Source organism: Pyxicephalus adspersus, chromosome 4 (genome assembly GCF_032062135.1).
Source record: "Pyxicephalus adspersus chromosome 4, UCB_Pads_2.0, whole genome shotgun sequence".
In the NCBI taxonomy this organism is placed as follows: domain Eukaryota; kingdom Metazoa; phylum Chordata; class Amphibia; order Anura; family Pyxicephalidae; genus Pyxicephalus; species Pyxicephalus adspersus.
Genome location: NC_092861.1, coordinates 154,213,534 through 154,224,449, shown reverse-complemented (window position 1 = coordinate 154,224,449; position 10,916 = coordinate 154,213,534). Strand labels below are relative to the sequence as shown.

Sequence of the window (10,916 nt, the reverse complement as noted above, 5' to 3'; positions counted from 1 at the left end):
CTCTCTCCTTACCCACTGTGCACCCAGGCTGTGTTACCCCCCTCTCTCCTTACCCACTGTGCCCCCAGGCTGTGTTACCCATCTAGCTTCTATTTTCCCCCTCAGATGTGGCAGGCGGGGAAGCGCCAGGCTTCCAAGGCATTTAATCTTTATGCCAACATAGACATCCTGCGCCCGTACTTTGATGTGGAGCCCATACAGGTCCGGAATCGGTGAGTGTGACCCCGGGGTGAGGGCTTGGTGCCGGGTGGCACTGACATACCATTGTAACGTATAGGTGGAAGAGTATTATTGCTGCACACGCAGGGGGTGGGGGTATTTGGGGCAGTTTGGGGCATGTGGTGCAAATCACATGGTATAGAAATTTATTTCCCCCCTGAGGTGACCCCACATAACATCTCTTCCTCCCCTCCCCCCTCAGGCTGATGGAATCAATGATCCCGATACGGATGATCAACTTCCCCCAGGTGTGTATAACAATCCCAACCAATCCCTCCAATCAGTGATGGCAGAAAGTCTCATCATTGCCCTCTGTTCTGTTTGCAGAAAATTGCTGGAGAGCTCTACGGACCCCTCATGTTGGTGTTCACCATGGTGGCCATTCTGCTGCACGGCATGAAATCATCTGGAACCGTCATAGTAAGAGGGGCAATGATGGGGCGAATGTGTCAGGTGGGGCGAATGTGTCAGGTGGGGCGAATGTGTCACATGGGGTGAATGTGTCAGGTGGGGCGAATGTGTCAGGGGGTGCTACAGGATTGCAGGAAAAATATGATCTGGGGTTGGGGTGCATTGGACGATGGGTGGCGGATGTGGTACCTGATAAAGTATTGGGGTGGTACATTGCATTTGTACGAAGGTGGGGGTGGGAGATAGGATGGAGTGGGGTAAGAGGGTTGGATGGGGGATGGGTGTTGGGCACTGGTGGTACATGGGATGGGTGTTGGGCACTGGTGGTACATGGGATGGGTGTTGGGCACTGGTGGTACATGGGATGGGTGTTGGGCACTGGTGGTACATGTGATGGGTGTTGGGCGCTCAGGGTTTAGGGTGGAAGATTTGGTAAAAGATGGAGGATGATCATATGTTGAACCTTTGTTTTCCTTTTGGCACACAGGTGGAGGGCACACTTATGGGCACTGCCATCGGCACGTGCTTTGGTTATTGGCTCGGAGTTTCGTCCTTTATTTATTTTGTCGCCTATTTGTGTAATTCTCAGATCACCATGCTGCAGACCCTCTCCCTGCTGGTGAGTATTGGTATTACATTCAGAGCACGTCAGTATTTGGTCAGGAACATGTCTGTTCTTCCTGTGGACTCACCGCTGTCAGGCCTTGCTGGGACTTAGCAGTCTGTCAACAGCAGAGGGCGCTTTACCAGCCTTCAGTGTGGTGACAGGTGATTGGTGGAGCTGCGTCTCCTGACCAATCACTGCTGTTATTAGTATACATACATACAGTGTGAATAATGTGAATCATAAAGATTTGGATATGTTTTCCCCTTTCCAGCCATCATCAGGGTAAATGTGAAATATTGGGTGTGGATATTTTGTGGAGTGGGGTAGCAGTCTACAAAGCTCAATAGCTGAAGATGTAATTTACATAGATAGAAAATGAGTCAGGGCAGTAACTCCGCCCCTTCTTATCTGCTACCCTGTTTTCCCGATGATAAGGCACTGTCTTATATTTTTTGAAATGCCAAAATATGCCCTAGGTCTTATTTTCAGGGGGATGGCTTATTTTTCAACGAAGAAGACTACAGTACACATTTATTGTTGAAAAAATAAGGAAATTTATTACCTGTATATGGTAGAGTAATAACGGTAGTTGTCATCACAAACCAGCATAGCCAGACAAACTGTGCATCCAATTTCTTGTTAGTACGGTGTCATTGTTTCCATGTACAACAATCTACGGTATGGTGCGGTACATTTACACATTTATTCAATGACAATCAAGTCATCATCTTCTGGAGCATCATCATCACAATCCTCGCGGTGAATTTCCAGGTCAGTTACTTCTGACTCCATTTCTTTTAGAATCAGTGGACCAAATCTCTCATGTTTAGCAATAGCACCTTAAATGAGTACTTCTTATCGAGGTCGCCTGCTTGTAGCGCAACTATCAGAGATTTTCTCCCATGAATTCTTCACAAAGTTTCCGCGCTGATTTCTCTCCATTCTATTTTCAATGTAGTCATTCATTTCCATGCGTTGTCCTGGAATGGTTTGTTTATTGCAATATCAAGAGTGTGGAGATAGGCCGTCATTCCTGCGGGAATCATGACTTGATCTATTTTTCTTTCATGAAGAAATGACTTCATATTATTAGCACGGTGAGTGCTGGCTGCATCCCAGACTCGCATAACAAGTGGCAGCATTAAATCGACCCGCTTTCTTATGACTGCTTGTGTGGCCCAGGCTTTCTCAGTTTCAAGAACAAAAATTCCTGAAACACGTTCAATCTTTTCCTTCTTGCCCTTAGAAATGATTAGAGGTGTGACTTTAGTGCCATCCAGACGAATTGCCAAAATACAGGTAACATGTGAGCAGTGCAGGGAACTTACACTGAGGAGGCACCCCGCTGTTCAGTTGTTGTTTGAGATGATTGGCCCATAAACACTGCAGTTTCATCCATAGCAATCATGTTGGAAAGATTGTATTTAGAGAAATCAATATCATCAATTAAGGACTTGAATGCAAGTGCTCGCTTAATAACTTGTGCATCTTCCAGCCTAAACAATGTTGTGGGTCTTCCTAAAGAAAGTTTATTTAGCTGAAGGAAATTATCCAACCAGTGTTGAGATGCTTTGATGTTTTCGGCTAACTGTGTCAAATTGTCAAACTGTGGTGCTAGTGCAAGGGCAAATTCTTGAATCTGAGCCCTAGTCACAACCTTTGCTCTGTCAACAAACCAATCACAGATCAGATCTTCCAGCTCGGGAAATGTTGCTTGCCGACCTGATCCACTCTTGCGTTTGGTACCTCTTCCATTTTCCACTTGTTCCATGAGTTTACCAAACTCTGCTCGCCACTTGCGGACCACTCGGAGATTCAACATCTTTTCTTTGCAGAAAGCAGGAAGAGTTTGGCCCCAAGATTCTTCCACGATTCTCATCTTGTACTCCATAGTGTAGCTTTTCCTTTTTGAGCTCATGCCTACCGTAAGGGTAAAAAAAGAAATGGCATTGGGGTATCCGGGTGGGGGGAGGGCAGTCACTTAAAATGACACAGAAGGGGTCAGAGGGGGGAATCAAAATGGCACAAGAGAATCGGGGGTTACCATTTTAGCAAGCCCTTCTGATCCTCATGTGCCATTCATTGTCCCCGTCTGTTCACTCTGCGCCATTCATTGTCCCCGTCTGTTCACTCTGGAGGAGTCACACAGAGGCACACAGTGGCAGGTATCGGAGGATGTCTTATTTGCGGGCGGTGCTTTATTTTAATTGTTTGAGCAAAAACCGGGGGGTGGCTTATTTGATGGGGATTCCTTATCATCGGGGAAACACGGTAGATAAGTGACTACTCTGCAAGCGCAATGCCTCCACACCCTCATCTCTTTTGGGACAGTGACTCCGTCCCCAACAAATGCCCCCCTCCTCTGGCTTTGCCCCCTGTGATTGGTCTGTCTGATGAGTCAGTTTACCCATAATGCTCTGGGAATGTCGTATCACATTGAATGACAGTGAATGTTCTTCTCTTGCAGGGTTACGGCCTCTTTGGACATTGCATCGTCCTTTTCATCACCTACAACATTCACTTCCACTCTCTCTTCTACGTCTTCTGGCTGGTGATTGGTGGATTATCCACACTGCGCATGGTGAGGATTGGCCCCTAGGGGGCAGTTCATGCATCGTCCCCCTCCCTGAGTGTGTTCTGATTGGTCTTTTTATTGCTGTCCTGCAGGTGGCGGTGTTGCTGTCTCGCACAGTCGGTCACACCCAGCGTCTGATCATCTGTGGCTCCATAACTGCCCTGCACATGTTTTTCCTTCTGTACCTGCATTTCGCCTATCACAAAGTGGTGGAAGGTAAGTGGCCCCACGGGGACCGGTGATTGGTGGTATAGATTAAATTACTAAAGAGACCCTGTCTGTGACTCTGCACCATGAGGGGGTTGTATGTAAATCTTCCCTCCAGCTCCCTTCTGACCATCACCCCCCCACTATGCCCCATCCTGACTGCCCCCCCAGAAGGTGCAGCTGGGAGGTCATTGGGTTTTTGGAGGGAAGCTTTGGGGTGTTGGACCAATCAGATGATGGCTGCTTACTTTCTGTGCCCTTCCCTCTGCAGGTATTCTGGACACGCTGGACGGGCAGAACATGGCCCCCCCTTTCCAGAGAGTCGCTCGGGATTTGTCCCTGGGACCCAATTCAGTCCTAAATGTCACCCTCCAGGCCCTGCCCGCCCAGTCCCGCTGAGCGGAGGTCACATGACAGGAAGTGATGCAATGATTACCATAGAGACTGACTCCGTGGGGCCGGGATGAGGGTTCCAAGGACAATTTCCCCTGAATGGCCACGTTTGCTGGGTTATTCTTCTGGCTGTATGTCTACAAAGGGTGAAATCCCCTCCCCCAACACACTAATTTTATTTGAAGATGTGTTACCCCCTCCCCCTCCCGTATCTCCCCCATAAGTGGAAGCGTTGATGATGTTTACAGGAATGATGGGCCTATGGGATGGAGGATTCCCCAATTTACCCCCCCCCTATATTTTGTACAGATTGTTCTCACCGTCTCATGAAATCTTCATATTAAATGTAAAGCGGTGTAACCAAGACTCCTCCTCCTTGTGGGGGCGGGATCATCCTCTGACCTGAGAAGGGTCAGCTCCGCCCACCAGAATGTGCCCACTGATTGGTTTATAGCATTTCCCCATGAAATATTCTCATTGCTCATTATTAGTGATTATTGATGACACTGATTGGTTGTGGGGGGGGGGGTATTTACACAATTATTTCCCGATTGGATGAATGGGTCAGAGGATCAATTCCTTACTGAAGTTATTTAGCTTTATTTCTAGTGTTCCCCTTAAAGCTTGTGGAGACCTGCACGTACCTCTAACCAGGCCAATAGGAAAGCAGTGCGTTACCTGACCAAACCTCCGCACAACAAAATTCACAAACCAACACAATTCTCACCTGGGCTCTATCCAGGTCCATGTAAATAATTTCATATATCTGAAACGTCACCACCAACTACCACGGATTTCCCAACAAAGTTTCAGCTTGAATCTCATTTAGTGTGGATAATCCATATGAAACTTTACAACGGGTCAGCAAACTCCGGCCTTAGGGCCAAATCCGGCCTAGCCAGTAATCCGGCCTAAGGGCCCCCTGACCGATCTGGCCCAATCCCGGCTCCTGAGCCTCCTCGTTATGTCTTCCCTCATTGCCGCGGCCGGCGTTAACACTTCGGGGGTACAGGGACATTCCCTCCCCTTGGTATGCATTGTGGAGGAGGGGATCTCCCTTCGGGGCGTTCCTGGTGGGGCCGGAGCCATCAGCGAGAGAGAGTCCGGCCTCGTGTTCCTTCTTCACCTCCTGAAATGGCCCAATAGCCAAAGTTTGCCGAGCCCTGGATTAGAACAATGATCACTGGCTGCTATTACCTATATTACCAATATCATGGAGGACACAGGTGGGGCCACAAATCAGTTGGGAACGTTGTATCCGGCCCGGGTACAATCACCTCCAACGCTTGCTATTGCTTGGCTCTTTCCTCTCGTTGCCTTTTTAGTCTTACCAGGCCCCGGGTGTGCGCCTCTTGCCTGAACTCGTATTCGCCGCAGGTTTCCCATACCTCTTTGTAATCTCATGTATGTAATATCACAATAATGTGTGAATCATGGGGGAATAATTCCTTCCTATGGGGGGGCACATCGTGTACGTCCCTCCATCCAAGTATTGGGGTTAGGAGCAATCACTAAATCATTCTTCTTTACAACCCATGAACCCGATTCATGTGGACTCCATAGTTCCTAGTATTGTCCCTTCCCATAAGTCCTCGCTATCCTGGGTTAGTCCTGGAACAAATGTCTTAATAACTAACAATTTCTGAAACTATCGGTCGGCCTCGGGATCAACGAGATTTTTATGTATTTCAGGCAACGCATAAAGTGATTCTATATTGGGAACGTCACATTGAGTATAACAAAGATTTATTCATCAATTACAGCGAGGGAAAGAAGAGTTTCATCCATGAGTATGTAGGTTTACCCACCTGAGGAGCATGAAGTGCATGCCCCGCCCATAGCTTATCACCCTATCCACTCATTGCCTGACTTGCCCCGCCCATATCTTATCACCCTTTCCACTCATTGCCTGACTCCTCCCACGTCATGCCCCGCCCATATCTTATCACCCTTTCCACTCATTGCCTGACTCCTCCCACATCCTGCCCCGCCCATATCTTATCACCCTTTCCACTCATTGCCTGACTCCTCCCACATCCTGCCCCGCCCATAGCTTATCACCCTATCCACTCATTGCCTGACTCCTCCCACATCATGCCCCGCCCATAGCTTATAACCCTATCCACTAATTGCCTGGCCCCTCCCACCGCATGCTCCGCCCATATCTTATTACCCTATTCACTCATTGCCTGACTCCTCCCACATCCTGCCCCGCCCATAGCTTATCACCCTATCCACTCATTGACTGACTCCTCCCACATCATGCCCCGCACATAGCTTATCATCCTATCCACTCATTGCCTGACTCCTCCCACATCCTACCCCGCCCATATCTTATGTCACCCTATCCACTCATTGCCTGGCCCCGCCCGCTGTGTAAATGGCCCCTCCCACCTCACCCTGGAGCATGAAGTGCATGCCCCGCCCATAGTTAATTTCCGGTTCTGGGATATCAGTGATGGGAACTTCTGGATTGTAATTTCGAACATTTACACATTTCGGTGACCCTCTAATAAAATTCTGTGAGGGGTACGCGGGGAGGGCGGGGCCGTATACTCGGAAGTTAGGAGATGGGCGTGACCAGATGCTCGCGAGCGTGGAGATAGGCGGGGTCGGATGCTCTGAGTGCGGCTCATTTTCTGACATGCGCAGTACAGAGAAATTTTTAAGCGCGCTCAGACTCGTGCACAGTGCCGGATTGTTGCAGACCATTGGACAAGCTGACACGTGCTCCTAATAATGGGATGGTTGTGGGCGGGGTCATGCAGTGACGTGTTGGTTGGCATAGAAACAGAACAGCATCACCCGGAGACCCCGGAACCGGCCCATGTCACCCTGGGAGACGGGTAAATTCCCCCAGTGGGGCAACTATCTTTACAATCCCTGTACCCTCCCGTACAACCCCCATAGTGGTGTCCTCCTTCACCCCATTAATTACCCCTCAGTCTACCTACCGTCAGGCTCCTTCTACTGCCACCCTCCGAGGAAAAACAGCCCTGCGGGGGGATGGGGGGTATTAGAAAGGCTAAAGTTGTGGGGGTTATGTGCAGGTAGGGTATTTGGTATGGCTAGAATATGGGGGAGGGTATATGGTTAGGTGACGTAAACAGGGATCAGGTAGGTTGTGGGGGGTACAATGAGGAGGAATATTGTACAGGCTGGACAGCTCCTCCCCCACTGACAGCCCCAGATGTTCTGAATCTCCATATCTATGGGATGGGGGGGATGGGGGATGGACCTTCTGTGGTTGCTGTTGCACCATTGTCAGTATGATTTGGGGTCTTTGCAGGCCTGCGTGAGCTGACCCTCTCCGCCAACCCAGCCATCACCTGCACCGGATGGGCCCGTCTGGCCATTGCTGTGGCCCACAGTTCCCAAGTGAGGACCTTGAACCTGGACTACAACCCCCTGGGTGAGAAGAGATCATCTTATATAGACGTGGCAGGACAGTCTGTGGATCTGGGAGGGGATTGGTTCTGTTTGGGGCCCTCAGCACACGTGGGGCCCCTGAGCTGCATCCCATTCTGACTCTGGTATCTGTATCTGACAGGTGACCACATCGCCTCCATGCTGGCCGTGTGTGTGGCCTCCAGCCGGACCCTGGAAATTCTGGATTTGGAAGGGACCGGGCTCAGCAATCTGTCTGCTCAGGTGAGTCTCCTGCGGACATTTATTATTATTATACAGGATTTATATAGCACCAACATATAACGCAGCGCTGTACATTAAATACAGACAGTTTTTTTACGAACGATTTTTGGCCAACCAGGTTTCTGCCCCGTCCTGCTGCCCCTATACACCTGAGATTGTCACCCATTGGTGCTGTCAGTGTGCTGCCTTCTACCTGTTTTCAGGTGTGCAGCCCCTCCCCCTCCTGTGGTGTGTGTTACACACAAGTTTGGAGGATGAGTAATGTGGGTGGGTGAGCGGTGAATTTTGTGTCCTCAGGGTATGGATTCTACACAGCGCTTGTTATGTACACAACACGCTGCCAACAACCGCAGCCAACAACCCCGGCCAACACCGCCGCCATTAATAGCAGCTTCACACCTGGAAGGCACAGCACTTCCACAGATCACCTGCAAGGGGCGCCACGCTGAGCACTCACCCACAGATGTATCCAATGTCACCTCTAATGCTGGCACTCCACCAAGGGAAATTACCACTCTGCATTATATCTTCCAGCTGCTGCAAACTGACAGTAAGAAAACCCAAAGACATCGAAGGCTCAGCATGCTGCACTCATCAAATCCACTGTGCAGCCTGCGGAGTAATGTGTAGGTGTGACATTCCAGGTGATTTACCTGAGATCACATGACCCCCTCTCCCCTGACAAAGCCGCCATCTGCGCTGTCCCCACTCATCCCCACCGGGGGCCATGGCAGTGATGTCCCCACTCATCCCCACCGGGGGCCATGCCACAGACCCTCTACAGACCCCCCACAGACCCTCCACAGACCCACCCACAGATCCCCCACAGACCCCCACAACACAGTCCATAGGGAATAGTAATGATTATCCAAAAATGGGCTGCAGAGCTGTCCAAGAGGGGGCATCTAAATCATCTATATCGTGTATAAATGTGCAAAACATTTAAGGTGTATTAAACAGACATAAAAAACTGTTCTCCCTGCACCATATTTGTCTTCCTTCATCCCTATCCTCCCTGCACCATCTCTGCCCTCTTTGCTCCATATTCTTCTCCTCCATTTATAATCTTTCTGCTCACTTTCTCTCTCTTTCCCTTATCTTGTTCTCTCAGATCATTACTTTCTATTCCTAGAGATGGGTTGGTGGAATTCCTCAGCAGGTGACCCCACACTGACCTTCTAATAACATTTTCCCAAACAAGTTGCCCCTACCTTGGGGCACAATGTGGCAGTGCCACCAGGGGGTCGCTGTCATGTCAGCGTTGGGCTATCTTTTTACTCTTCCCCTGGGGATTCCAGAAATCACTGGGATTAGAGCAGCCACGGTGCTGGGGAACGTTAATTCTGGACCACGCGCTGCATCCCACTGTTTTCCTGCACCCTCCGGGGCATTTATTCCTGAGAAATCCTGGGCATGTGGGGAATGAGGCATTAGCCAAACACAGGCGCACGCCACCCTCCTCCCCACACATACGCACTCTCTGATCTCCTGTCAAATATAGGGAACAATAGATAGATCCTGTTACACCGAGCTGGGGGGGGCTCCTGTACTTTGAGACGGATATTGTGGGATGAGCAGCCAGGGAGCCCGCTGGGAGGGGGACACAGCCTAAACATTTGTTTCCATATGTTAGGAAGACCACCCTTAGGGGCAGTAATGTAATTGTTTTTGCCCCTTGCAGGTCCCGGGCCGCACAGGGTGCTCCTCACCTCAGGTTTGGGTGACAACCTCCTGGCAGAGACGGAGATGTGAGCGTGGCAAGGCGTGGCACTTTTTCAGGATGAGCTGAATCCTGATTGGCTGACAGACTTGTCTTTCCATTTTATATTGCACAGATTGTATTTATTAATGGTTTGTGTGTCCCCGGGGCCCCAAGATGTCTAATTCACACAGAACTCTGCACAGAGAATGAGCCCGGCACCTTATCACTGACACTGCGGATCTCTACCACTGGTGGGCAGCCACGCTCCATGAGTTGGGGGAAGGGGGGCACTGCATGGGGCGGAGCTCCATCCATTGTTTAAGCACAAACAATGCAATAAAGTTTGTTGTGGAGAAATGATTTATCATGTGACCTGTATCCTAGGGTTCTGCATTGGGGATGGGGTGACAGGTTCTCTTTTGGAAATGCTGATTTGCTGCCGGTGTTTGGCTTTAATTCTTCCTGATTGGCTGTTCTGGAGGAAGCGAGAGGGAATGCCACGTCCTCATTCCAGTTACAGATTGAAGCCAATGGATGAGGATGACAGGCTTGTAGGAAAGAAGTCAGCATTACCCATGCCATGTGACTGTGTCCATGCTATCTGATTGGCTGTGGCATTAGTGGGCGGGAATGGTAAGTAAATCATTTTCAGGTGTAAAGAGAACCAGTCACATCTGAGGAAATCAAGCCACGCCCCAGTCACATGACCTCTCCTCGTGTACACAGGCGGCTACTGTCACCTGCATGGGACACTCCCCTGAAACAAGCATGCAGCCAGTGAATCCTGGGAAAGGAGTGAAATCAGCGATGATTTGTTCACTTATTGTGAAGCTGCTGGATCAGCATGACAGCCACGCCTTGTATCTGGTCATGTGACCAACCATTTCCTGTGGCAGAGGAACATGACTGGGTCACCATTTGTAGTTTATGCTCCGATCTCCCGTGTGGCCTCCAGAAGTGAATGTCCTAGCAAATTCACCCCCCGGGTGAAACTAGGCAAAGTGCAGACCCCGAGCCAATAGAAATGCTGTGCAGAGCCCTTGTGGCGGTACATGGAATTGCAGCTTCTATCAGCGGCCTGGGGGAGGGGTGTACTTTCACATCGCCCCCCAAATTTTAGATTCGTAGTGCAGATTCCAATCATCGTGGAA

General features: G+C 49.8%; 2 protein-coding genes across 2 annotated transcripts in view; both read left to right on the top strand.

Moving 5' to 3' along the window:
- YIPF3 (Yip1 domain family member 3) overlaps positions 1 to 4,941 on the top strand; it is a gene marked incomplete in the record, with an annotated part of 7,273 nt that extends 2,332 nt beyond the window's left edge. Inside the window, 7 exon segments of the mRNA XM_072410047.1 lie at positions 106 to 212; positions 422 to 467; positions 547 to 639; positions 1,118 to 1,249; positions 3,705 to 3,818; positions 3,905 to 4,028; positions 4,291 to 4,941. Of these exon segments, the coding sequence (XP_072266148.1) occupies positions 106 to 212; positions 422 to 467; positions 547 to 639; positions 1,118 to 1,249; positions 3,705 to 3,818; positions 3,905 to 4,028; positions 4,291 to 4,418 (744 nt within the window).
- Positions 4,942 to 7,701: 2,760 nt separating this feature from the next.
- Positions 7,702 to 10,122, top strand: LRRC73 (leucine rich repeat containing 73; the record flags this gene model as incomplete). The annotated part of the gene is given in 3 exon segments (XM_072410477.1): positions 7,702 to 7,824; positions 7,963 to 8,063; positions 9,745 to 10,122. Coding segments are annotated over 3 exon segments (332 nt in total), but the record flags the coding sequence as incomplete, so codon positions are not given.
- Between the last annotated feature and the right edge of the window lie 794 nt (positions 10,123 to 10,916).